The sequence below is a fragment of the Manis pentadactyla genome, chromosome 12 (assembly GCF_030020395.1).
Source record: "Manis pentadactyla isolate mManPen7 chromosome 12, mManPen7.hap1, whole genome shotgun sequence".
Lineage (NCBI taxonomy): Eukaryota > Metazoa > Chordata > Mammalia > Pholidota > Manidae > Manis > Manis pentadactyla.
In genome coordinates, this window is record NC_080030.1 from 17,185,941 (window position 1) to 17,212,689 (window position 26,749).

Genomic DNA, 26,749 nt, shown 5'->3' on the forward strand with positions numbered 1-26,749 from the left:
CTGAGGTAAGAATCCAGTACAGGCCGTCCAAGTGTGAACTGGTATTTTCTGGTTCCCTGAGTTAGGGATTCTGAATGTCATTTAGGGCTTGACCGGAAAGCCCGGGAGCCACGCCACTGGGCTGCGGGATGCGTGTGTTTCCTAAATGCCTGTCTGTGTGTTCGGGCTCGGGTTGGGTGGGGGTGGGGCTTGGTTGTCATGGAATCAGATGCCATCCTCACTGGGCTTTTCTAGCCGCCTTGTCTTGTTGGCCCCCGTCTCTCTGGCCTGGGGACTCTCTCTATGGTTGGGGCTTCCGGAAGGGGGCGGCCCTCGGTATGAGGCCGAGCGCTCTGAGTCACGCAGGTCGGTGGAGGGTCTTGGGGCGGGCCTGGGAGGGCAGGTGGGGCCGAGCTAGGACACTAGGTGGGCGGGAGGGTAACGACTAGGTTAAAACCTGGGGGCGCGGCAGGTGGCCTACGATGGAACTTCGACCTGGGAACGCGCTGGTCCAGAGTGGGCGTGGCCTGTTGTTGGCGTGGCCAGCTTGGGGTTGGGAGCGTGTAGAGGCGGGACCTGAAGGAAAATCGAAGGAGCTGTGGCTGGACAGACTTGAGGGGACTACATCCTGGGGCCGAGGATTGCGACTAGGTCATGGCATGGGGACGGGGCCGGTTGACTGGCAAGAGTGTCGGTCCGTGGTTGGGGAACCCAGGTTTAGGGGTCAAGTCGTGAGGGTGGAGCTTGGGTCCAGAGACCGGCGCTAGGTCATGGGGTGGGCAGGGCTTGACAGTGACTGACGGGTTGGAAGAGCTGTGTCTGAGGGCGCGGTCTGTATTAATGATGGACAGAGAAGGCTGGGCCGGGCTAGGAGCCAGGAGGCCTGCACCCAATACGGATGGGGCGGAACTTTGGTCTGGGGGCACAGTCAGTCCTGCATGTGGCCAATCGCAGGCAAGGGGCTGGGGGCTGGCTCGGAGCCGGCGGCCCGAGTGTTGGCCTGAGGAGGGGGCGGAGAGTGGCTCGAAGCGCGCGGCCTGGAATCATTCTGGGGGCGGGGCTGAGCTGCCCGTCGCCTCAGCTCTCTCCGCCTTCCCAGGATGCGGGCTCCCGGTGCGGCTTCAACCTCTGTGATCTCGCTGGTGCTGCTATGGCTGCTGGGACTTCCTTGGATCTGGAGCGCAGCGGCGGCGCTCGGCGTGTACGTGGGCGGCGGCGGCTGGCGTTTCCTGCGCATTGTTTGCAAGACAGCGAGGCGGGACCTCTTGTGAGTGCAGCCGGGGCCTGGTCCTGGGGCCAGAGGCGGGCTGCGCGCCCCGCGGGCGAACTGAGAAGAGCTGCAGGAGCGGCACTGGGGGGCCCTAAGGGCTTGTGGGAATTTTGAAGAGTGGGGCGGGGCTGTGGTGGGGGTGGGGCCGGGACCCAAAAGAGTGACAGGTTGGGGAACTCTGAGGGGATCTGCAGAGACAGTTTGAGGGTCCCTGGAAGGAGACGAGTAGGTTTCGGGGTTCTTGAGGCTGCTTGGGAAACCTCAGGAGGCTGGAGGGCAACCTGGGGGTCTTTGGGCAGCTGGTAGGGGTTTCAGAGGGCTGGGGCTGTTTGGGAGTGCCGTGGGTGTTTGGGGGGTCCCTGTGGGAGGCCTCCGGGACACTCTGGTGGGTCCCTAGGAATTTACGGGGGGCTATGCGCTGGTCTTTGGGGCTGCCAAGACACTTTGGGTCTATTTAAGGCTCTCGGTGGTGGATAAAGATGCTTCTTGTAGCGTCTCTAAAGGACTTAAAAGGTATCAGAAGGGTGTGTGCCCTTCAGGGCCATTTCCAGGTTTTTCTGTGGCTGGGATGCTCTTTGAGAGTTTGGGGTCTATGCGGACCCTGGGGGAGCTGTTCAGGGCCTGTGGAGAGGTAGCTGTGTATTCCAAGACTTGTTTGGGGATCGCTGGAGACTGGGGGTTCTGGTGACTTGTGTAGGCATCCTTGGGAAGTCTCTGGGGTGTCCCTGAAGGGCTTGCTCAAAGGACCTGTTGGAGATCCTCTAGGGTGTGTTACTGGGGATTCTCATTGGAGCAAGTCTCCTTAACAGCCCCCACGTGGGAGGACGTGAGCACCTGCTGTGGGTCTGCCGGGCTGGGTGACTTCACAAACATGTCTCCACTGGGAGAGTTAGGGGGACTAACCCATTGTAAGGATGAAGAAACTGAGGCTCTGTGAGCAGCAGGGATGGTGTGAAGCTGGGGAAAGTTCCATTGCCAGTTGACTGCTCCTGAGCCTTCTGGAAATTGTCCTTTCTTCTCCATGTCCTGGTCCCTGCCCCAGCCCACAGTCTCTCTTGACATGTGGATCCCACTGTGCCCTCTGTTCACACACTTTCCATGATCTCCATCCTCTGCAGGAGAAAGACAGCCTCCATCTGAGCACTCAAGGTCTTAGGAACCTATCTCCTGCCCACTCCCCACTCCCCACCTCCATAGATTCACCTATCTGCTTGTGCTGTGCTCCCCTCCCCCAATTTGCCTCATTTAGACTCAGGCTGCTGCTGTCTCAGCACCAGGCACTACGCGAAGCGCCCTCTCAAAAACCCCTTGGGGTGGGTACTCTCTTGTTCCCATCCTGCAGATGCGCAGTGTGAGGTGCAGCATGGTTTGTCACTTGCCCAGGGTCACACAGGTGGCAAGTAATGGGAGCAGGATTTGAATCCAGTCAGTGTGGCTCGGAAGCTTGACCTTGTAACTACTAACAGCATCTGCCATATGTAATTATCTCTACAGATTTCTTGAATTTTAATTCTGGAAAGTTTCTTTCCCCCCACTAGACTATGGCACAGATGGAGACTGTGTTGGTCTTTGCATCACCGTGGCCTTGGCCTCCACTTAACGGTGGAACAGGAGATATGTTTGTTGGCTGGCTGGCCTTCCCTACCTTCGTGGGCTTACCTGTTCCCCAACTTTGCCCTGTGGGCCAGGGGTATCTACCCGGCTCTGTCTACCCCAGGGAGAGGGCAGGAGCCGAGTCCACTCCTGGGTCACTGATACAGGGCTCGACACACTTTTCTGTAAGAGGCAGTCTCGAAGGTGGCTCCACCTCTGGAGGTTAAAGCCCTTGTGCAATCCTTTCCCTGTGAGTGCATGGGCTGGACATGACCTAGTGACTCACTTCTAATGAATAGAATAGAGCAAAGTGGTGGCATATTACTTCTGAGATTAGATAATGAAAAAGCCTGTGCCTTCTGTTTTCTGTGTTCTCTCTTGGATCATTGCCTCTGGGGGAAGCTGGCGGCCACCATGTGAGGCAGCCTGTGCAGACGCCCATGTAAGTGAACTTGGCGGGGGATTCTTTCCCCATGAAACCTTGAGATGCCCGTAGCTCCACCTAACACCTTGACAGCAGCCTCTCAAGAGACCCTAAGCCAGAGCCCAGCCAGCTAAGCTATTCCTGGGTTCCTGATCCACAGAAACTGTGATTATTATTTCTAGCTAGTAGTTTTGGGGGCAATTTGTGACACAGCAAAGCCAACTAACGTAACGTGTAAGTGCTCCACTTGCACTAGACCTTGTTCTGATGCACTCACAATCCTGTAAGGAAGGAATGTTTATTAACCCCATCTACAGGTGGTGAACCAGGGTGCAGAAAAGTGAGGTCATTTGCCCAGGAGCACACAGCCAGGGAGGGGGCAGGGCTCCAGGGTGCCTGTTCTTAGCTGCGGTGCTGTGCTGGGGCGGTGGTGGGGCTGCATCTAGACCCTTGGTTCCGAAAGTATTGAAGCACCCTCCTCCAGTTCTCTCAACTTGTCCTGTATTTGCAGCATAAGTCTGATCACATTCATCCTTGGTTTCTTCCTGCCCCTGTGTACTGCAGCTCAGAATGAAAACGAGAGAGGGCAGAAGAAACAGGAAGGCAGACAACAGCCTCATTGTTTCCAGGGTTGAGGTGGGTTGGGCTGCTGCCGGGCCTGTGGCTGGAATGCTGGAGTCCACTGCCTGCCCGCGTGGGTGTACTCCAGAGAGTCTGGGGCGAGGCAGGGCTGGACAGGCTGGGAAGGTTGGCCCTGCCATGACTGCTTGCATAATTTGAATGTGACCAGTACAGCCTTGGTTCCTGTTTCTTGCTGTGTCACCTGTGAATGGGGAGCCTCCTTGCAGGGGTTGCTACCGTGGGGATCTTGGGGTGCTCTGTTGTGTTCACTCCTGGGAAGCTCATGCAGGAGAGCTGGGCACACAGCAGGTGCCCAGATGCCTTGGTGCTGACTGCCATCAGCTGGCAGCGGGGTGCTCTGGTGCCTGTGTAGGCTGGTTGTGAGGAGCTTGGCGGCCGGAGCCAGCATGTCTAGTGACAGACCTCAGCTCTGCCCCTTGCTGTCCCATCAAATGCTGCCCTCAGAGTCCCAATTCTTTCACCTGCAAGAACAGTCCATGTGCAGCACCTCTCTTTCAAGAGGTATTACTTGAGCACCTGCTGTGTGCAACATGGGCAACATGGCGGATGGTGAACCCTTGATAGATGCTCTGTGGCAAGCCTGGGGGACCCTGCCAGGGGCCTGGTTCTAGGTTGTTCTGTCCCTGACTAACTGTGTGACCTTGGGTGTATTAATTCACCTTTGAGCTCCCAGCTCATCCATCATCTGATAATTGGGGATCTTAGGACCCTACTTTGGAGGGTGACCACAAAACCACACAGTGCCTGGCACATTGTAGATGCTCCGTTAATGCTGAGGCTGCTCATCATAGCTACACTATTAGTTGAATGAAAGATAATCAGAATCTGACCAGGGAGGGGGATGCAGTTAATTTTTAATGTTTTCCATTTTTACTTATTTTTTGTAATACTAATACATAATGTACAAAATTCAAATGTTATAGAGGGGTTTGCAGTGAATGAAGCTCTGTAGGTCCCCTCCTTTGAGGTGTCTTCTGCCTGTTTACCAAGATACAGTTACAGAGACATATGCAGACCTCCTCTTGTTCTCCAAGCCCACAAATGGCCACTCATTCTCCATCATATTCCCTACTTAGTGCTGTCTTCTTTCCACTTCCACTTGTAATTTTTACTTTTATTACAGTCACGCTAAGCTCTATCTCAGGTGGCAGCTGCCTGCCCCACCTTCTCCCCACGTTTTCCCTTCCCTGCCAGGAATAAATATTACCCTTTGTCTCAGTCTTATGGATGTTACCTCCTTGTCTCTAAATGGCTTATGTGACAATATCTGCATTTTTTTCAGTTTGAGACTTGATATATTATCTCCCTCTGGAATATGAGGATTTCATGTCCCTTTATTCCCCATCCTTAGGTTCTTCCTGTATCCATGTGCACATAATCAGATACACATTGTCTTCCATCCCTTCATTGTCCCAATGTTGTTAACAGTTGATTCTCATTATTTGTGATAGTTTTGTTCCATGAAATTGCTGCAAACATTGGATTTGCAAATACTGAATCATCATTCCTAGGGAAAATACAGGATTTGTGTCCTGTAAGCTTCTGTTTACATTTTCATCAACCAATCAATAATGTTGTTTTATGTGTGTTCCTTTTAAAGACACCTCGTTTTTTATATACCATTGAACTCACAGCCCAACAGCATAACTCATACCTGAACAAAACGTTTCTAATACATGTATTTTTTCCGTAAGGTGCATCATAGCCTTCTTGCACTAAGGAACACTAGCTGGTACTTCAGCGTTCTGCCCGGGGACCATTTTAAACAGCAAAGTCAGCAACAAAACACAAAAATGCAAAAAATGTGGCACTAAATAGACTGCCAAAAGGATGCCTCTTTACAATAAAGAAGACAGAGTCAGTTTGTGTGACCTAATCTGAGAACATGCACATGGGCAACTCAAATTCTTTGCCACTTTGTGTATCTCCTTAAATTAATCTGAAAGCAGTGCAAATACTGATTTTGGGGTTACAAATAAATTTTAGTGAGCAGACAAATTTACAGTCAGGGAATCCATGATTAATGAGCATTGACTGTTTATCACATTTTGGGTCACGTTGGTAATCTTTGTTTTGACTCTTAACAGTATGCTCATTTGAGCCCTCGACTCCACTATGATAACTTTTTATTTCCTGAACACCTTGTGTACTTTTTCTGGGGTTCCTGATTGCCTTTCTATTTGTCATTTGTCTTTGTCTCTACTTCAAACCCAAACTCCACAACAGTTGTATCTCTCTCCCTTCTTACTGACACTTGTAGCATCAGATTGTCTTTGAGTTTCACCTTTTAGGAGAAGTCTTTTTCTAGCCTCTGGTCTGTCCAGGCTAGGCTTGACGCCCTCTGCACCTGGTGTGTAGCCATCACCCTAGGCTTGCTCATAGCCATCTTCCTGAGGGTTGGCATCACTTCTGTCCTGGGTTGGATATCCTGTTTCCTGGCTTCCTGTAGTCCTCTTCTTTGGTTTACTTCTTCAGTCTGTTGGAGCATATCTTTATTAGCTTTTGGAGAAATCTTGCATGGGAAGTTAATTTTTTGAGACCCTCTGTGGATAAAGTTGTAATATTCCGGAATCTCTCACCTGGCTTTAGTGCATCTCTGCATGAACAGACATTCCTAAGGGGTGGAGAGAAGTAGTTCATCTTCATATCAGTGGGTAATTACCTGGCGACCCAGGGCTTGTCTGAACCTGAGAGGTTGAGGGGGAGGTCTCACTTGCTTCTGCCAGAACAGGAGAGAGAAACAGCCCCAGACCGCAGTTTGTAAGCAATAAACGGGTTTTAAACTTTATTTCTCCCTTTGACTGATTTCAGTTTTAGAGGTCTTTTGCCCCAGGATTTCCTATCCCTGGAATTACACCCTCCATGTATGAAAATATCTTTATTTCTATCCTCACACTTGACTGGTGGCCTGGGTATATAGACTTCTAGGTTGGAAATTATTTTCCTTCGACATTCCTCATTTTCTTTTCACATCACAGTTATTGTTGAGAAGTCTGAAACCCTTTCTGATTCTTCACCTTTTGTAATGACCTGTTTTGCTTTGTTTTTCCTATCTGGAAGCTTGTGGGACCTTTTCAAGATGGTGGGCTATTTCCATCTACTGTATGGTCCATTGGTGGGCCTTAGGTAACGGCAGTTCTCTTGAATTATATCATTGGAGATTTCCTCACCTTTATTTCCTTTGTTCTTAGAACTCCTATTATTAAGTACCTGGAACAGTGTCTGGTTCCAACTGTTTGTCAAATGAATATGATGTTGGACCTTCAAGGCTAGTTCTTTTATTTTATTTTATTTTCTCTTTTCTTTTCCATCTTTGTCTTTTGGTCCTACTTTCTATGATATTTCTTCAAATATATCTTCTAACCCTTCTATAAATATTTAACTTAGGCTCTCATATTTAAAAGTTTTGTTATGACTATGTGTTTAAGTTAATAGACTTTATTTTTTGCATTTAAATAGATTTCATTTTTTATTTCCAGTTTTAGGTTTACAGAAAAATTGAGTGGAAAGTACAGAGAACCCATGGACCCCTTTATCCCCCACCCCCCACCAGTTTCCCCTATTAAAATCTTGTCTTAGTGCATTATACTTGTTACAATTGATTAGCTGATATTGACACATTACTATTAACTAAAGTCCATACTTTTCATTAGGTTTCACTCTGTGTGTGGTACATTCTATGGTGCCCTTACATTTTGATTTTCCAGGGTCTTTTTTTCACTCCTGAAAGCTTTTTTATAGCATTCTACTCTTGTTTCATGGCTGCTTCTTACAGTGCTAAGGGTATCAATGACCTTACTAGTTGTTTTTCCCTTTTTGCACAGTCTCTTTTTCCTCAAAGATTTTCTTCTTTGTTTTAGTATCCATCATTCTTGTTCCCCAGGGACTTGGTTGTCCTTGGGTGTAAAGCTAGTTGAAAGCTCGGAGGGGGAGGTGGTCTGCAGTGCTCTGGGGAAATCCCAGTGGCCGTGTCTTTGGGTCTTTCCTCTGGATATGGTCAGATTCCTCATAGAAAGTCCCTCTGGCCTCCTGCCTGGAGGACACAGACCTTGCTAGCAGCATTCCAGGAATACAGAAGGGAAGGGGCCTGAGGATCCAGCATCTGGCAGAAAAAATCTGTTAATTTTTTATTTTTAATAAGGTAGATATGATAAAATATTGCACAAATATGACTATATAGCTTGATGAATTTTGGCCTGTGTATACATTCATGTAACTGTCACCCAGATCAAGATATCAAACATTCTCACTAATTTTTTTCTCCCTTTACCTGTTTCACCCATTCCTCCCTCCTCCTGCCCTGTGACAACCACCAGTCTGTTCTCTCTGTTTATAAGTCTTTTTCTGTTGTGTGTGTGTGTTCCTTTGTTTCATATTTTGGATTCCACATACAGGAGGATCATACCGTATTTGTCTTTCTCTGACTTAACTTCACTTAGGTCCAAATTGTGTCATCACAAATGGCAACGTTTCATTCTTTTTTATGGCTGAGTAATATTCAACTGTGTATACGTACCACTTTTTTTTTTATCCACTCATCTATCATGGACACTTAGGTTACTTCAGACTTTTTCGTTATTTGTTACAGTGATCTGTGGTTGCTGATGATGACTTGCCAAAAGTTCTGATGATGGTTAGCATTCTTTAGCAATAGTCTTTTTATAGTAAGGTATTTGCTTTTTTTGTTAAGGCCTAATGCCATTGCACACTTAATAGACTACAGTGCAGTGCCACCATAACTTTCATGTGCATTGAGAAACCAGAACATTCACTTGATGTGCTTTATCACGGTACTTGCTGTACTGGGGTGGTCCGCAACCAAACCGCAGCATCCCCGGTATGCCTGCACCAGTTTCCTGTGGCTGTAGGAACAAAGGTAGTGCAGACTGGGTGACCTAAAACAACAGAAATTTATTCTGCCATAGTTGCGGAGGCCAGATGTCTGAAATCAGGACCTTGGCAAGATGAGTTCCACTTGGGGACTCTTTTTTTTTTTTTTTCTTGTAGATAATTATTTTTTATTGAAGGGTAGTTGACACACAGTATTACATTAGTTTCAGGTGTACAACACAGTGATTCAACATTTATATACATGATAATTCTAGGTACCAGCTATCACCAGACCAAGTTGTTACAATATTTTGACTATATTCCTTATGCTAGTCATTACATCCCAGTTACTTATTTATTTTACAATTGGACGTGTGTACCTTTTGTGTGTGTGTGTGTGAGAGCATCTCTCATATTTATTGATCAAATGGTTGTTAACAACAATAAAATTCTGTATAGGGGAGTCAATGCTCAATGCACAATCATTAATCCACCCCAAGCCTAATTTTCATCAGTCTCCAATCTTCTGAAGCATAACGAACAAGTTCTTACATGGAGAACAAATTCTTACATAGTGAATAAGTTCTAACATGGTGAACAGTACAAGGGCAGTCATCACAGAAACTTTCAGTTTTGCTCATGCATTATGAACTATAAACAGTTCAAATATGAATATTCATTTGATTTTTATACTTGATTTATATGTGGATACCACATTTCTCTCTTTATTATTATTTTTAATGCTGAAGTGGTAGGTAGATACAAGATAAAGGTAGAAAACATAGTTTAGTGTTGTAAGAGAGCAAATGTAGATGATCAGGTGTGTGCCTGTAGACTATGTGTTAATCCAAGCTAGACAAGGGCAATAAAACATCCACGTATGCAGAAGATTTCTCTCAGAACAGGGGGGGTGAGGTTCTAAGCCTCACCTCTGTTGATCCCCAATTTCTCACCTGATGGCCCCCCTGCGACTGTGCCTGTCTTAGGTTGTTCCTCCATTGAGGAATCTTACCCATCTCTGGCTAACCAGTCATCTTCCGGGGCCATACAGGGAAATGTAAAGTTGGTAAGTGAGAGAGAAGCCTTATTGTTTGAAAAGGTTAGCTTTTTACTTCTTTGCATATTTATGCCCTGTGGCTTCTATGCCCAGCATTTGTCTTGAGGTATCTTTACCACTTGGAAGAATAATGATACTCGGTAAATTCGATATGAGGCACGAATTCTATTTTAAGGGTTGTAATTAGGAAGGAAGAAGAAAAGCTATAGAAGTAGCAGGCGGAAGAAAACATGGGAAGATTGATTATTTCTTTGACATATCTTCTTGTAGAGTAACTTCAGCATGTATAGGTTTTAAACTACTAATTAAATTGCACACACACATTAACATAATAGGAGTACAGTTACATAATCAAAGCATACCTGTAATTACCAGCCATCTCCAGTGAAACCAAGAAAACCAGTTAGGCACCTTAGGCATTTGTGAAAATTTATCTATGATATGGTGGATATTGTCCAACTGAACTTGAACAGTCTGAGAGAAATCAGACAAATTAAAACAACCCATTCCTGGGGACTGTTCACATCCCATATGTTCTTTTAACAGTAAATAGTCTGTAGTTGTAAGATTTTGGAGCGCTACAGTTTGCACTTCTCCTAATTCTTGGTTGAGTTCCAACAGTATAGATCCAGTCAAATTTGTTGTTTTATTGTATGCACAGGCCAGCTTAGATATCTCCTTCTTCATTCCCATGGCAAGTCCAGGAACTGGTGGGATGAGTGCATCTACACCTGTAGCAGTGCGTGGATCTTTGTTGGGGTTTTTTGATGATCATCTTCTGGCATGAGTCTTCCAGAGAGTGCTGATGTTGGAAGTTCTTTTTCATATTGTATCTTAGTTCATTTTCGGGGTAGCCCAATTAGGCTTTGATCCTCTGTATAAACACAAACAGACCCTTTGCCTACACTTTTATATGCCCTTTATACCATTGTGTAGAACTCATTGGAGGTCACCACACAGGAACTGCTTTTGTTGTTGTTGTTGTTGTTATCATTAATCTACACTTACATGACGAATATTATGTTTACTAGGCTCTCCCCTATACCAGGTCCCCCCTATAAACCCCTTTACAGTCACTGTCCATCAGCATAGCAAAATGTTGTAGAATCACTACTTGTCTTCTCTGTGTTGTACAGCCCTCCCGTTTCTCCCACCCCCCCATGCATGCTAATCTTAATACCCCCCTTCTTCTCCCCCGCCCCCTTATCCCTCCCTACCTACCCATCCTCCCCAGTCCCTTTCCCTTTGGTACCTGTTAGTCCATTCTTGAGTTGTGTGATTTTGCTGCTGTTTTGCTCCTTCAGTTTTTATTTGTTCTTATACTCCACAGATGAGTGAAATCATTTGGTATTTCTCTTTCTCTGCTTGGCTTGTTTCACTGAGCATAATACCCTCCAGCTCCATCCATGTTGCTGCAAATGGTAGGATTTGCCCTTTTCTTATGGCTGAGTAGTATTCCATTGTGTATATGTACCACATCTTCTTTATCCATTCATCTATCGATGGACATTTAGGTTGCTTCCAATTCTTGGCTATTGTAAATAGTGCTGCGATAAACATAGGGGTGCATTGGTCTTTCTCAGACTTGATTGCTGCATTCTTAGGGTAAATTCCTAGGAGTGCAATTCCTGGGTCAAATGGTAAGTCTGTTTTGAGCATTTTGATATACCTCCATACTGCTTTCCATGATGGTTGAACTAATTTACATTCCCACCAGCAGTGTAGGAGGGTTCCCCTTTCTCCACAGCCTCGCCAACATTTGTTGTTTTTTGTCTTTTGGATGGCAGCGATCCTTACTGGTGTGAGGTAATACCTCATTGTAGTTTTAATTTGCATTTCTCTGATAATTAGCAATGTGGAGCATCTTTTCATGTGTCTGTTGGCCATCTGTATTTCTTTTTTGGAGAACTGTCTGTTCAGTTCCTCTGCCCATTTTTTAATTGGGTTATTTGTTTTTTGTTTGTTGAGGCGTGTGAGCTCTTTATATATTCTGGATGTCAAGCCTTTATCGGATCTGTCATTTTCAAATATATTCTCACTTGGGGACTCTTCAGGGAGAATCTGCCGTGCCTCTCTCCTAGCCTCTCGCAGCTGCTGGCAAGCTTGGGGAGCTCCTGGGCTGTGGTTGCATCGCTCTGATCTCTGCCTCAGTCTTCCTGTGACATTCTTCTCTGTGTCTGTGTCTCCTCTTTTGTCTCTGATAAGCACACTGACATTGGATTTAAGGCCCACCTAATCTAGGATGATCTTGTCTCCAGATCCTCAACTTGATTAGATGTGCACATATGGTCACCTTCACAGATTCTGGGGATCAGGACTTGGACATACATCTTTTGGGGGCCACCATTCACCCTACTAGCCAGGGAGTAGGGCTTGGCCCAGGGCAGAGCAGGAGACCAGGAGGAATTGACTGCACTGCCCCGCTGTGTGACAGTACGGGCTGTGCTGGGCTGGTGACATGGTCAAATTCAGGCTTGTCTGCATTAGAGAAAGTCATTTGTCCTTCCTGTCCCTGAGGGCCTCCTGGGCTCCACACTCCATCTGGGCATGGGGGAACAACGTGGTCACTGTGATGCGCTGTGAATACAGCAGATGTTTTTCCTATCCTGTGGAGCCCACAGCCTACAGGGAGAAGAAAATGAGAAAATACAACATCAGAAAGTGACAAGAAGAATATATGGCCTGTTGGGGAGAGACAAGGAGAGCGAGTGGCCACTTTAGCTAGGATGGTCAGGGCAGAGCAGCCCTGCACATGGGCTCAGACAAGAAGTAGCCAACCTCGTGAAAACCTAGGCGAGGGAAGAGTGCTCCAGGCAGAGGGAATGGCAGGTGCGAAGCCCAGAGGCATGACCCTGCTGGGTGGAGTAACAGTGGGTCCCTGGAATTCAAGCCTTCTCAGTCCAGCACTGAATACACTTGACAGGTATTAGGCCGAAAACTGTACTGTTTCCCGCATTAACAGGTGGGTCACTGCTCTGGGCCCTGCTTCCTCTCTACAAATAGGGCAAAGCTGTCCCTGTATTTTACTGAGCTGGAGAAGTGGGGTTCATTAGGTTCAGTCTCCTGACATTCCAAGTAAGGAAATCAAGGCCCAGAGAGGGCAGGGCCTGTGCAGGCCCCACAGATGGTAAGTGATGGAGCAGGATTTGAACACTTGGGTGTAAACACAAGGATTTTGTGTTTCCCACACAGCAGATGCTGGAGCAATTAGTGTTTCCATGAGGTGCTTGGATGATGTTCCGCCTCCTGCCCAGGATCCTACGCACAGAGACTTCCTGGGCTGACCCTTGCTCTGGGAACTTGCTGTGTCTTTCTCTTCCTTGCTGGGTAGACATGAACTAAGTTGCTGGGTAGATAAAATGTTAACTCAGTTCTAATTTCTTTTTTTTTTTTTTAGATAATTATTTTTTATTGAAGGGTAGTTGACGCACAGTATTACATTACATTAGTTTCAAGTGTACAACACAGTGATAAAACATTTATATACATAATTCTAGGTTCCAGCTATCACCCTACCAAGCTGTTACAATATCTTGACTATATTCCTTATGCTATACATTACGTCCCGGTTACTTATTTGTTTTACCATTGGAAGTCTGTCCTTTTTTTTTTTTTTTTTTTTTTGTGAGGGCATCTCTCATATTTATTGATCAAATGGTTGTTAATGACAATAAAATTCTGTATAGGGGAGTCAATGCTCAATGCACAATCATTAATCCACCCCAAGCCTAATTTTCGTCAGTCTCCATTCTTCTGAGGCATAACAAACAAGTTCTTACATGGAGAACAAATTCTTACATAATGAATAAGTTACATAGTGAACAGTACAAGGGCAGTCATCACAGAAACTTGGTTTTGCTCATGCATTATGAACTATAAACAGTCAGTTCAAATATGAGTACTCATTTGGTTTTTATACTTGATTTATATGTGGATACCACATTTCTCTCTTTATTATTATTATTTTTAATAAAATGCTGAAGTGGTAGGTAGATACAAGATAAAGGTAGAAAACATAGTTTAGTGTTGTAAGAGAGCATCAGTTCTAATTTCTTACTGACAGTTACATACTTCCATGAGGAAAGAACAGCAACTGAGTTTAGTAAGAATATAGGGTGTGCCAGCCTCTGTCCTCAGAAACCTTCCTCCACCTCTTTTATCCCTTTGTGACGTGGGTGGTGTGGGATCTTACTGTCCCCAGCTTCTGGGGGCGCCAGGCATTCTAGACTTGTGGCTGCATTATTCCAGACCCTTCGTCTGTCTCCACATGGCCTTCTCTCTCTGTCTCTGTGTTCTCTCTTCTTACAAAGACACCTGCCAGTGGATTTTGGGGTGCCAGTGGTTACCACTGGGTAATCAAGAAGACCTCATCTCATACTTACCTTGATTCATTGGCAAAGACCCTATTTCTAACTATGGTCACAGCCTGAGGTTCTGTGTGGATACGAATTTGGGGACATTATTCAACTACAGTCACACAGGAAGAAGAGGCCGGGCAGCATTTGAGCCAGCCTGTGGGACACCAGCTGCATCCTTACATCCCAGGTCCTCTGCTTAGTGCTGGGACTTCAGCCCTGGATGCAGTAGGCAGACAGACCTGGGGCACCTGCTCTCATGGAAACAAAGAATCCATGAAACCAATAAAGGAAGGTAACCGTTTAAGATTGTGATGATCACCCTGAAGGGTTAAAACTGGCTGGGAGCATATCAGTTACCCATGGCCGTGTAACAAATTGTCCCAGAATCTAGGGGCTTAAAAAATGGTCAGTATTTTCTCCTACAGCTTCTGTGGGTCAGGAATCAAGACGTCACCATCATGTCTCTGCTCTGCCATGTCTGGGGTTGGAAGACTCAGAATCCCAGGACAGAATCACCTGAGGTCTCGTTCACTCAGGCATGTTGCCGGAATACGCATACGTGGCCTCTCCATGTGGTCTGGGCTTCCTCACCATCAGTGTTGGGCTGAGAATGTCCTGACTGAGAGTGAGAGTGAGAGCCAGGGCGCGTGGGAGGGCCTGTGTGCGAGGAGGAAGGGGTGCTCTCTTTGGGCCCCAGGTCTCAGAAGCCACAGGCATCCCTTCTGCCACACTGTCTCCATTAGAGGCGAGTCCTGGAGTCTGCCCACACTCGAGGGGAGGGGAAATGGAACCCAGCTTTTGAGGGAAGGACTATCAGCGAGTTTGTGGGCATGTTTTAAAACAGCCAATGTAGTCTGAGCTGGGCAGGGCAGGGAGGGCCTCTCTGATCAGGCGACACTGTCACTGAGAGGTGAAGGACGAGGAGGAGGTGCAGGGCAAAGTCCCTGGGGTAGCCATGCTGAAGATCCAAGAAAGAGGCGAGAGTAAGCTGGGGACACGAGGGCAACGGGGGACAGATGGGTGGGGCCAGACCAGGTGGGGTCCCTTGGGCCACAGGGTTTGCTCACAAAAACAATGGGAATAGTTGGAATAATATTAAAACATTATTTTTTTGGTGTTATCATTGATCTACAATTACATGAAGAACATGGGTTCCCCCCTTCACCAAGTCCCCCCCACAAACCCCATTACAGTCACTGTCCATCAGCGTAGTAAGATGTTGTAGAATCACTATTTGTCTTCTCTGTGTTGCACAGCCTTCCCCATGTCCCCCACATCATACATGCTAATCATAATAAAACATTATTTTTAAAAAACATCGTGGAAAATTTCAAGTATATGCAAGTACAGAGAATGATGTAACAAGACCACGTGCCCGTCCCCCGGCCTCTGTGGCTCTCCTGTGCTTGTTCCCTCGTCCCCACCCACCTCCTTCTCCATCCGGATCCCGGGAGCACGTCTTTCATCCACTGGTTTTCCAGAGTGTATCTCTGATAGGCATGGACCCACCTTTTAACCATGTCACAAGACAGTCTTTGTAAGTTTTATTCATTTATTTGTATTGTAGTACAATGAAGATAATATATAATTTACCATCTTCCCAAAAGACCCCTGCTGCCCCTTGTCAGTACCCCTTGCCCTGCCGCAGCCTCCTGCCGATCTGACTTCTCACACCCGATCAGGTTTTCCTGTACACAGTAGGTGCTAACTGTTCAGGGGAACGAATGAAGGAATGTGTGCCTCTGCACTGGCCACCATGAAGGGCAGGATACTGGGGCTCCAGGTTCAGGGGTGTGAAGGCAGATGTCTGACTTCGGTTTATAAAGCACCAACTGTGTGCCAGGCTGCTGGTCAGATGCAGGGGTGAGGGGGTGTCTTCCCCCTGGGGGTTCTCACCCTGTTGGTCACTGCAAATGGGCTTTGATGAGGGGAACCCTCTGTTTGGAGGTGTTCATTTATGTGGAGCCCGTCAGCCACCCTGACCGTAACAGGGCAGGTACCCAAAGGGACCTGGTAGGTGGCAGGGACCCTTGTCTTCCCTTCTAAAATCTTTCCCATGCCTGGCCCCTCTGTAGAGGAGCTGTGCCCTGAGACCCTCGTATGTGGCTGTCCCTGCTCTCCCCAAGGATCCGGCCAGGGCCCAAGTGGCTGCTCCCCATGATACCTCTCTCTGCCTCCAAGATGGTCCTGTGGGATGATTGATTTTGTGGCAGGCTTTCTGTGCTTCAGGAGGGCAGGGCCTTGGTATGTCTCCACTGCTATCTGTCCAGGGCCTAGAACAAATCAGACACAAGTCCCTGCCCACCAGAGCAGGGAGAGAGCTAGGATGGTAAACAACTGAGGCACTTATACGTTTGAAAGCCAAAAGGCAGGGGCTAGAGAGGGTAGGTGCGGTGCAGTAACAGATGGAGGTCCCGGAAGGACCCCTTGAGAGGGTGGCATTTGAGCAACACCTGATGGAGGTGGGGAAGGAGCCCTGTGAATGTTGGGGGAACAGTGGTCCAGGCAGAGGGCACAGCCTGTGCAAAGGCCCTGAGTGGGAGCATGCCCAGTGCATTCTAGGAACAGGGAGGAGGCCTGTGTGGCTGGAGTGAGGGGAATGGAGGGGCAGGAGGGTATGCCGTGGGCACTGCTGGGTCTCCCTGCATGGGCCAGGCACATGGTGCTCACCATTTGGGGGATGAATCAAAGAGTCTGTGCCTCTGCTGCCACAAGGGAAGGGGAGGTGCACCGGGTTCTGGATTCAGGGGCATGAACACAGTCATCTGGCCTCTGTGCACCAGGCTCCTCAGCCAACACAGATGTAACTGTCCCTGGGCGCTCACAACCCAGAGGGGATCGGACCCATGACTGGGGGCTTTGGTGGGGGAGGGAGAACTCCCCAGGTGAACAAGAGAATGTTCCCCAAGCTCTGGGAGGAGCCCAGGGAACAGGCAGGCATGTGGGGCTGTGCGCAGGTCAGTGTGCTGGTGGGCGGTGTGTGTGCAGGTGCTACAGTGGAGCCAGTCACCAGGCCAGGGAAGCCTGTTCCCTTCCCAGGGGCTCCAGGGGCAAACAGTTTGTTCCAAGCAGGAAGTCTCATAAACCTCATCAGAACCCTAACCCCTTGGTTTAAAAAAGTGCAGATGCAAGTGTCTGTGTGGGCCCTGTCTTTCCTAACAACCCTGCTGCCCACCCAGAATCTGTCTTCTGCATCTCCCTCTTGCCCAGTTCCTGCCACACTGGCCTCTGCTCTGCTTCTCAAAGGTGCCTTGTCCCCCAAGCCTGTTCCACCCCAGGATTACCCTGGCTTTACACCCACAGCCACTCCTCACTTCCTGAGCCTCTGCTCAGACCTCACCCGCCTGCTTCTCTCCGGGGCCACCACCGTCCCCACCCCAGCCCAGGTCACCCTGACTGCATCTCCCATCATGGCCTTGTCACCATCCCTCACTTCCCTTATATGCCCTTATGTACATGGAGGTGTCTGCTGGGAGGACTGGGAGCCCCTGCAGGTCAGCTCAGGGACCTGAAAACAGTGCCCAGCACACAGTAGGTGCTAGTATACATCAGCTGCCTGTATGAATGAAGGAGGGAGGGAATGAATGAAGGAGGGAGGGAATGAATATCAGTGATGAAGTCTTCTGGGAACTGCTGACTCCCAGGGTTGGGGCCTCTGTGGCCCTCATATCTGCTAATTGGTGGGGAAGGGGGAGCGAGATACCTGCCACCAGGGCCTCTTGCCTGCAGGTGTCCTGGTCCCACCTAGGAGAGAGGCAGCCCCTCCCCTGGGTGGGGGCACATGTACTGCCCAGTTCAGCTGTCTGTGCCAAGTGTCATCAGGTGATTCAGGCGTGGAGCAGCTGCCCGGGTTAGAGCTGGACCCTGGGGCCTGGTTGGAGCCGGCAGAGCATTGAGGAGTCCAGGCTGGAGGTGGGTCAGTGTGGGGTGCTCAGCACGTCCCAGCAGATAAAAACAAGGACAGGACCTCAGGGTCACCAGGCAAGCTGGGGGTGGAGGACAGGGTGATGTATTTATACTGCATGGCCTGGTTCCCTTTGACAATCCGCCTGATTCTGGGCTGGTTGGTAAATGGCCCTTAGTCACCCCTGAGCAGCCAGCAACCAAAGGTCTCACTAAACCCTCACCACCCTCGGACTGCAAGGACCTATGCCTCCACTTTCTCTAGACAGGGATGCCGTGGCTTGGGGAGGTCTCCCAGAGGCTGGGCTGGGCACCCAGTGATGCTGTCGCCTCCATCCCCCCTCCCAGTGGCCTCTGTGTGCTGATCCGCGTGCGCCTGGAGCTGCGGCGACACCAGCGTGCCCGCCACACCGTCCCACAGATCTTCCAGGTGGTGGCCCAGCGGCAGCCTGAGCGCCTGGCACTGGTGGACGCGGGCAGTGGCGCCTGCTGGACCTTTGCGCAGCTGGATGCCTACTCCAACGCTGTGGCCAACCTCTTCTGCCAGCTGGGCTTCGTGCCGGGCGATGTGGTGGCCATCTTCCTGGAGGGCCGACCAGAGTTCGTAGGGCTGTGGCTGGGCTTGGCCAAGGCCGGTGTCGAGGCCGCACTACTCAACATTAACCTGCGGTGCGAATCCCTGGCCTTCTGCCTGGGTACCTCTGGGGCCAAGGCCCTCATCTTTGGAGGGGAGCTGGCATCAGGTGAGGCTGGGTGCAGGCATAATCGTGGGTAGAGGCCTGGGGCAGGGATGCCATGTGGTGGGAGCCTTGGGAGAGGGCCTGCCTGTCCTTGACCGTGATGTTTGTTTTGGGTGGCAGCGGTGGCAGAGGTGAGTGGACAGCTGAGGAAGAGCCTGGTCAAGTTCTGCACTGGAGACCCAGGGCCTGAGGGCACCTTGCCAGACACCCAGCTCCTGGACCCTCAGCTGCAGGAGGCCTCCACGGCTCCCCTTGCACAGCCCCCTGACAAGGGCATGGATGGCAAGTCCAGGGTGGGGGCCCTCCCCCTGCCAGTGCCCACCCTGTCCCCTCTTCCCAGCTCCTGGTCCCCAACACCCACCTCTCCTGCAGACCGACTCTTCTACATCTACACATCAGGGACCACCGGGCTACCCAAAGCTGCCATCATTGTGCACAGCAGGTGAGGGACCACGGGCATTGCCGCAGCCCTGCAGTGACTCCAGGTCATCTGTATGTCCTGACCCCTTCCCTGACTAGATCCCAGTGCAGCCCTGGACCCCTCCTCAGCCTCCTGCTGTCCCCACTCCTGGCTCAAATGGCCCTGCTCCCCTCAAAAGCTACAGGAGGGTGTAAAATCCTATCAGCCCTGTCACGTGTCAGACTTCCCAGTATCTGCTATGGCTCTCAGAATAGAGCCCACACTCCTGCCGTATGGCCCCTTCCCCTTCTCTGATGTTGGTTTCCTCTTCTCTACTCCTTGCTTACTCCCTCTGGGCCCCTCAGTCTCCCTCAAACCCGCTGGCCTCGGGGCCTGTGCATAGGCCGAGCCCTCAGCCTGGGTGCCCTTCCCCAGCTCCCCAGCAGCTCATTCTCTCCAGGTCCCAGCCCATGTGCCACCTCCAGCCCGTCTGTACCTTGTATATCCTTTGTGGTGCTGAGCACCGTGGACCGTTAACTTTGTTTAGATGCTATGTGTCCCTCATTAGCCAGCCTGTAAGCCCCGTTTGAGCTGGGCTAACTGCTGGGGTCCCTGCCATGTCCCCAGCATGCTCCCCTGCCCTCCAGGGTGTGGGTCCTAGCACTGCACTCCCTGGCCTGCAGGTACTACCGCATCGCGGCCTTCGGCCACCATGCCTACGGCATGCACACGGCAGATGTGCTCTACGACTGCCTGCCCCTCTACCACTCGGCAGGTACTGCGGGGCCGCCCCAGCGGGGCGGGGGTTGGGGACTGGGGACCCTTCACCAAGCCCTTCCTCTGCAGGGAACATCATGGGCGTGGGGCAGTGTCTCATCTACGGGCAGACCGTGGTCCTCCGCAGGAAGTTCTCAGCCAGCCGCTTCTGGGATGACTGCATCAAGTACAACTGCACGGTCAGACCCTGCCCTCTCCCCTGCCGCCCTGCCCACCACCATGGCAACAGCTCACTCCATTTCCTCTCTGGGGCCTGCAAATGGCTGCCCTGGATAGGGGCAGGAGGGTGGCTAGTGTGTCTTGAGCATGTGCTCCGTTTCCAGCCAGGGGCTAAACCTTTGACATGTAAATGCACTGGATCTTCATAAGTGCTTGGGAGTGGGTGCGGGCATCACACCCATTTTGCAGGTGGGGAAACTGAGGCTCGCAGCGCAGCTGGGGTTGGGCCCGGGCTGCCTGAGCTCCCTAATGCACTACCTTCTTCGTGCTCTGTGCCCTAGGGGTCTTCCCCACTGGTGCCTGTCAGGAAATGGGACCCTCCTGGGCCAGTTAAGGCCCCAAGGCACGGGGCTTCCAGGTGGGGTAAGCATGAGGCAGGGGTGGAGGGCACCTGCTGTCCTGGAGAGCAGGTGGGGGTTCAGCCAAGGCTCTGCCTCTTCTTTCCCCTCCACAGTGAGGGCGCCAATGAACAGGTACCTCGTGGGCTCCAGGGGCTCGGTTCAGGCGGCAAAGCTCAGTGAGGCAGCATAGAGGGCACCCAAGAGCGGTCCCACCCCAGGAGGGCCCGGTGGGCATGCCCAGAGCTCAGCTGGCAGGGGCCTCAGGGGACAGAAGAGAGCACATCTGCTCCGGGCTTAGAGTTGCTAGTGGAGTGGAGACTCTGTGCCTTGACTTCCTACCCTGCCTGAGGCAGACATGTTGGCCCCTTGGGTGATAGAGGGACCACGGAGGGGTGTGAGGGGGGCACCAACTGCATCCACTCAAACAAGGTGTTTTCCAGGCCCCTTATGAGGATTGAGCAAGAGGTTAGGTGTCAAGGGCCTGGACTAATTCACTGCTGTCCTCACTTTTAAGGCCGTTTTGTTCTAAGCGCCCAGGTTGAAGAGGGGGGTCTCGGGGTCCTAGGCTCCCCTCCGGCCCAGTGTGACAGCCCAGCCCTCGGTGCCCCCCACCAGGTGATCCAGTACATCGGGGAGATCTGCCGTTACCTGCTGAAGCAGCCCGTGCACGAGGTGGAAGGGCGGCACCGTGTGCGTCTGGCCGTTGGCAACGGGCTGCGGCCAGCCATCTGGGAAGAGTTCACGGAGCGCTTCGGCGTCCGCCAGATCGGCGAGTTCTACGGGGCCACAGAATGCAACTGCAGCGTCGCCAACATGGATGGGAAGGTGGGCATGGGCAGGATGGACCCAGCAAGTCGGGGGGTTCAGAGATAGTTTCTACCTCCGACTCCCCAGCTCTGCCTTCCCATGGAACAAACGGGACTGTGGTGGAGGGTTCTGCCAGCGTGCATGGGGAGCGGGGGAAGCTCCTGAAACTTCTTCCAGTGTGCATAGTCTTGTGACTGTCGCCCCTGAGTTCCAGTCTTTGGCCATGGCTGTGTGCCCTGGGCAAGTGCCACAGCCTTACTGAGCCTCAGTTTCTACCAGTGGGGTGTCAAGGGGGAGCAGGGCTCCGGGGACCCAAGGCCAGGGCGGGGTTGCTGATCCCCTCTAACCACTCAGGCTCTTTGGGCCTGCATTTCCTCATCTGCAAAAATGGGATAACAGTTCATTGGGTTTATTCTAATCACCCAACATCATGAACTCAGCACAGCACCCACAGCATAACGGGCTCTCTGCAAACATGCTCTTGTGCCCTCCATATCCATTCTGCTCTTGCAGGCCCCTTCTCCCTTATCAAGCCCCTCCCATGCAAAACCAAAAACAGACATTTGAATAACAATAAAGCCAGCACCTGGGGGCAGTGATCCCTTTCTCTCTCTCCATGCTGGGTCCCCAGCACCTTAGAACAAGGTACAGCCCCCACCGTGCACATATGTTGAATGGACAGCCCCAGAGGACACTGGCCATGCTAGCTAGCGCAGGTGGCTCCTTCCTGTGAGCATAGGGGGTCTTGATGGACCAGGAAGTGGTGGCCAGCTGGCAGGTCTCCTTACAGGACTGCAAGGGCAGCTGGGAAGGTGGGAGGAGGTGGCATGCCCCCAGGGGCAGAAGGGTGCTGCACTTAATACCTTTTTCTTGGGTTGCCCAAGGTTATAGGGTTGGGGTGACACTGGGGCTGCTAATTCCAGGCTCTGGGGCAGAAGAGGAAAGATGTTGGGGCGAGGACACTGAGTCACCCCAGGGCTCCTTGCCAATTCACTTCACTCTGTCCCAGGTCGGCTCCTGTGGCTTCAACAGCCGCATCCTGCCAGGCGTGTATCCTATCCGGCTTGTGAAGGTCAATGAGGACACAATGGAACTACTGCGGGATGTCCAGGGCCTCTGCATCCCATGCCAGGCTGGTGAGTGGGACCCTGCCCAGTCCCCCCTGGAACTGGGACACCCCCACCTCTTCCCAGCATAGCCCTAGCACGACCTCCTCCCCAGGGGAGCCTGGCCTCCTTGTGGGCCAGATCAACCAGCAAGACCCGCTGCGTCGCTTTGATGGCTACATCAGCGAGAGTGCCACCAGCAAGAAGATTGCCCACAGCGTCTTCCGCAAGGGCGACAGCGCCTACCTCTCAGGTGTGCAGACCCTGGGGGCTGGCTGTGCACATAGCTAGTGGCTGCCTCACCTCCTTTTCTCGTCTGCCAGGTGATGTGCTGGTGATGGATGAGCTGGGCTACATGTACTTCCGGGACCGCAGTGGGGACACCTTCCGCTGGCGGGGGGAGAATGTCTCCACCACTGAGGTGGAGGGTGTGCTGAGCCGCTTACTGTGCCAGACAGACGTGGCCGTGTATGGGGTGGCCGTGCCAGGCAAGCTGGGGCTGTGGGGGTGGTCCTGTGGCTGCACCTGGGGAGCCTGGCCAGGAGGAGCTTGGAGATATGGGTGTCCCTGGGCCGTGCATAAACTGGATAGCTGCACATGCACATGGCAGCCTGGGTTGGAGCCCTGGACCTGGAGTGACACCTTATACATGATGTTGAGCCCCAGTTTTCTCATTAGAGAATAGGATCATGAGAGCAACTCTTGAGGGTTTCAGGGCATGCAGCAGGAACTCACTGGAATCTCTGCTGCTTTGGCAAGTGTCAGGTCAGATGGAAGGGACTTGAGATCAAAGGTGGGGGGCTGCTGTTTGAGCGGATATCCAGTCCTGTAGGAGGGTGAGTGGTGTGGTGTTCTCAGCAAAACCTCTGTCTCCAGGAGTGGAGGGCAGAGCAGGCATGGCGGCCATTGCAGACCCCCGTGGCCAGCTGAGCCCCAAGGCGCTGTACCAGGAGCTGCAGAAAGTACTGGCGCCCTATGCTCGGCCCATCTTCCTACGCCTTCTTCCCCAAGTGGACACCACAGGTGCGCCCCTTGCCCTTCAGTCTGTCTGTCCATCTGTGTCGGTTCAGCAGCCATTTAACTCTTTGTCCTGGTTCAGGCCCCCATGCCAAGTCCAACATAGTGAATGGTTCATGGGAACCACACAGGGCTCATGCAGGGCACCTTTGTTTCATTTACATAGTCGATGATTTCCATTCCTCACTCCAGCCTCCACTAGGCACCCCACAATGTCTCATGCATTTCTTCACTTTCTGGATTTTTCTGATGACTAGGAAATCTGAGCAGATCATCTGGCACTTTTGAGGCTTCCTCTTGTGTACGCCTGCTTGTGGTTGCCACACCTTTGTGTAGTCTGGCTCTTTTTTTCCTTTTGATATATGAGAGTTCCTTGGAACAGTCTAGATGTTAAGCCCTTAGCAGTTTCGGATATTGGAAATCTCATCTATTTTGGAGTCTGTTATTTTTGTCCATGTGGCCTTTGTTGGAAAGAAGCCCTAAACTTTTATGAAAACTTACCTTTTTAAAAAATATCTTCTGGTCTGTGCTTCTGAAGTTTTGTTTTTTAAAAAAAAGAGCCTTCCCAACTGCAGAGCTCACAAGTATCTTCCCTTGATATTTTCTACTTAACCCTAATCCTTACCCTTACCATTTCATGAAACCTTTCATTAATTGTCCACTCTAGGGAGTGCAGACTTTTTCTTAAGGACCGGAGTCAACATTTGTAGTTTTGCAGGCCGCACCGTCTCTGTGGCAACAACTCAGCTCTGCCGTTGTAGAGCAGAAACACGCAGACATTTACGTGTAGATGAATGGGGGTGGCTTTGTGCCTGTAAAACCATATTTACAAAAACAGATGGTGGGCTGAATTTGGCCTGTGGGCCGCAGTTACTGACCCTTGACCTGCTGCGTGACCGACCCAGCTCTGCCTGGATCCCGTGGCAGGCAGACATGCCAGCAGGCAGGGAGTACACAGAGTTTGGGGCTGTGATGGTGGTGGTCAGGGAGGCCTGACCTGGAGGAGAGGCATGCAGTTGGGATTTGAAGTACCAGGGGCACTCAGGCAGGCAAAATGGGGAAGAGTGTTCCCAGCTGAGGGGATGCCGAAGCCTGGAGGTGCAGGAGAAGATGGGAAGTTGAGGGTTCCTGGAAGCCCCCTGGTAAGACCCCATCCCCCCACTCCCACAGGCACCTTCAAGATCCAGAAGACTCGCCTTCAGCACGAGGGCTTTGACCCCCGCCAGATCTCGGACCGGCTCTTCTTCCTGGACCTGAAGCAGGGCCACTACCTGCCCCTGGACCAGGGTGTCTACAACCACATCTGCTCGGGGGCCTTCGCTCTCTGACACTCCTCCGCCAGCCAGAGACCCCCCAGCCAGGCCCTGTGAGTGAGGTGGGCTTGAGCCAACAGCGCTGCCTGAGGGCTGGCCAGCTGCAGCAGGTGGGGCCGTCCTGGGGCTGAGAAACAACCCCACGAGCAGCCTGTGTCTCTCCACTGCCTTCACACCCCTCCCTCCTCCTCTGCGTCCTCCTGTTGCCCTGCCTGTCTTCTGGCCCCTATGTCTAGGTGTGTGTCACTCTCTTCTCCCTGCTTCTCAGCCTCTCTCCTATCCCAAGCTGCTCTCACCACTTCCTCATGCATCTCTCCTGCCCCCACCTAACAAGAGCAAAGCAGACATTTCCTGGGAGCTGCGGCCTGTGCGGGGCAGCTGCTCCTGGGGCCTCTGCGAGTTATCCCTGCTGCATCATGGACCCAGAGAGGGCCCTCCCTGCCTCCCTCTCAGCTGTGCCTTAAGGAGCCCCAGTCCAGAACTCCCCGGGCTGCTGAGCTCCAGGCAGGCCCTCTGCCTGCCCTGCTGAATGGAGGAGCCTACCAGTCCACAACAGTGCAGGGAGCATGAGCAAGGGACCTCCGGGTCAGCTGGAGGTCTCTTCCAGGCTGGGCTGGTTGCCTTTTGCACTTTCCATCCCTGGTGGGGTTCACCTGCCCTTCCTGATGCCCCAGAAGCTTCAGAATTGACTATGATGTCTCAAATGTCACCCCTGCCCGGATGTCGGCATTCAGACATCTCCACAGGACTCCTGCTGAAGGGGCCCTGAAGGCTGCATCAGGTGGCTGCTCAGCCCACCACTCAGATGCTCGCCCTGGCAAAAGCCTTTTGGGTGTCCCTGTCTGGCATGGCTGTTGGCAAGAACCATGGGAGTGGCAGCAGTGGAGTCGGGGAAGGTCTGCTTAGGGGTGGCCTCTGAGATGGCCTCGGGTTCCAGCCTGTTGAATATCCCCACTGGCCTTGCTAGTGACAGCTTGGACAACTGAGCCGGGGCAGCTCAGACACCCCCACTGGCCTCATCGGTGGTAGCCCCTCCTGGACTCCCACTGTTGGGGCCGGCACCCAGGCTGCCTGCCCAGCCCTCCTTCCAGCAGTCACACTGGCCCCTCAAATAGTGGAGCCAGGAGCGAGCAACCCCACACTGTTCTGCACAGGCCTTTCCAACCACTGAGGTTTTGTTTCCTAGTTGAGTTTAAAAATAAACCTGCAGAGTGTCCAGTGCCTGATGGGAGCACAGTGATTGATGATCTGTCCCCATGTAACATGGAGCCTCTTTTAGTCTCGGAAGGCAGGCTGGAGAACACACGCTCACTGGACATGAGCAAGACAGTCTCAGTAGTTTGTTGCTGCCCTCCATCCCCTGTTGGTCCACCTGCCAAGTCTCTGGAGCTTGGGGCAAGGCGGTCCGCGGGTTAGCATTCTCACCGCCTCCCTGTATCCTCACAAAGCTCTGTGCCGGCCTCGGTGGTGCCAGGGGAGGGACGGCTCATCTACCTGGGGGATCTTCAGGTGCCACAGAATGGTCCAAAATAGAAGTGGTGTCCCGGCATGTCCGGCTGCCCCAAGGAAGGGTGCCCCCTGTGTACGAGCCAGCAGGTGTGCCCACTTCTCTGGGTGAGCACACTGGGCCTACGAGGGCAGCTGTCTGAACTGGGATTCTAATCCAGGACCTCCAGCTCTGGAGTCTAGTCTCAACTCCCACCTTCTGCTGTGCCCTCCTCCAGCATGACAGCATCTCATTTTGTCTCTAGGGGACAGAGGAAGAAAGGTTGGTGGTGACACAGCATCTGCTAGGAGGAGGCATTGGGGTGGGGGAGTGACCCTGGGGGATGGATGTGGGGTGGGCCATGCCTTGGCTGGCTCAAGGAGGGATGAGCCATCCATGTGTGGGGCTGTCCCTCGGATGCCCACAGTCTGCAAGGGGGGGATGCAGGGTAGAGCTTTCCAGGATGCCCAGTGATGGGGGGTGGATG

General features: G+C 51.5%; 1 protein-coding gene across 2 annotated transcripts; it reads left to right on the forward strand.

The window, feature by feature from the left end:
* Positions 1-209: 209 nt before the first annotated feature.
* Positions 210-25,997, forward strand: SLC27A1 (solute carrier family 27 member 1). 2 transcript variants are annotated; one of them, XM_036876090.2, is made up of 13 exons: positions 210-345; positions 1,079-1,246; positions 18,405-18,799; positions 18,917-19,078; positions 19,169-19,238; positions 19,844-19,971; positions 20,043-20,152; positions 21,149-21,358; positions 22,350-22,476; positions 22,562-22,699; positions 22,770-22,934; positions 23,323-23,469; positions 24,634-25,997. In XM_036876090.2, the coding sequence occupies exons 2-13, from the start codon at positions 1,080-1,082 to the stop codon at positions 24,789-24,791; spliced, it is 1,977 nt and encodes a 658-aa protein (XP_036731985.2). In that variant the 5' UTR covers positions 210-345; position 1,079; the 3' UTR covers positions 24,792-25,997. The 2 variants fall into 2 exon arrangements, with proteins under 2 accessions (XP_036731985.2, XP_036731987.2); XM_036876092.2 differs by lacking the exon at positions 210-345 and having other exon boundaries at positions 19,880-19,971.
* Positions 25,998-26,749: the final 752 nt, after the last annotated feature.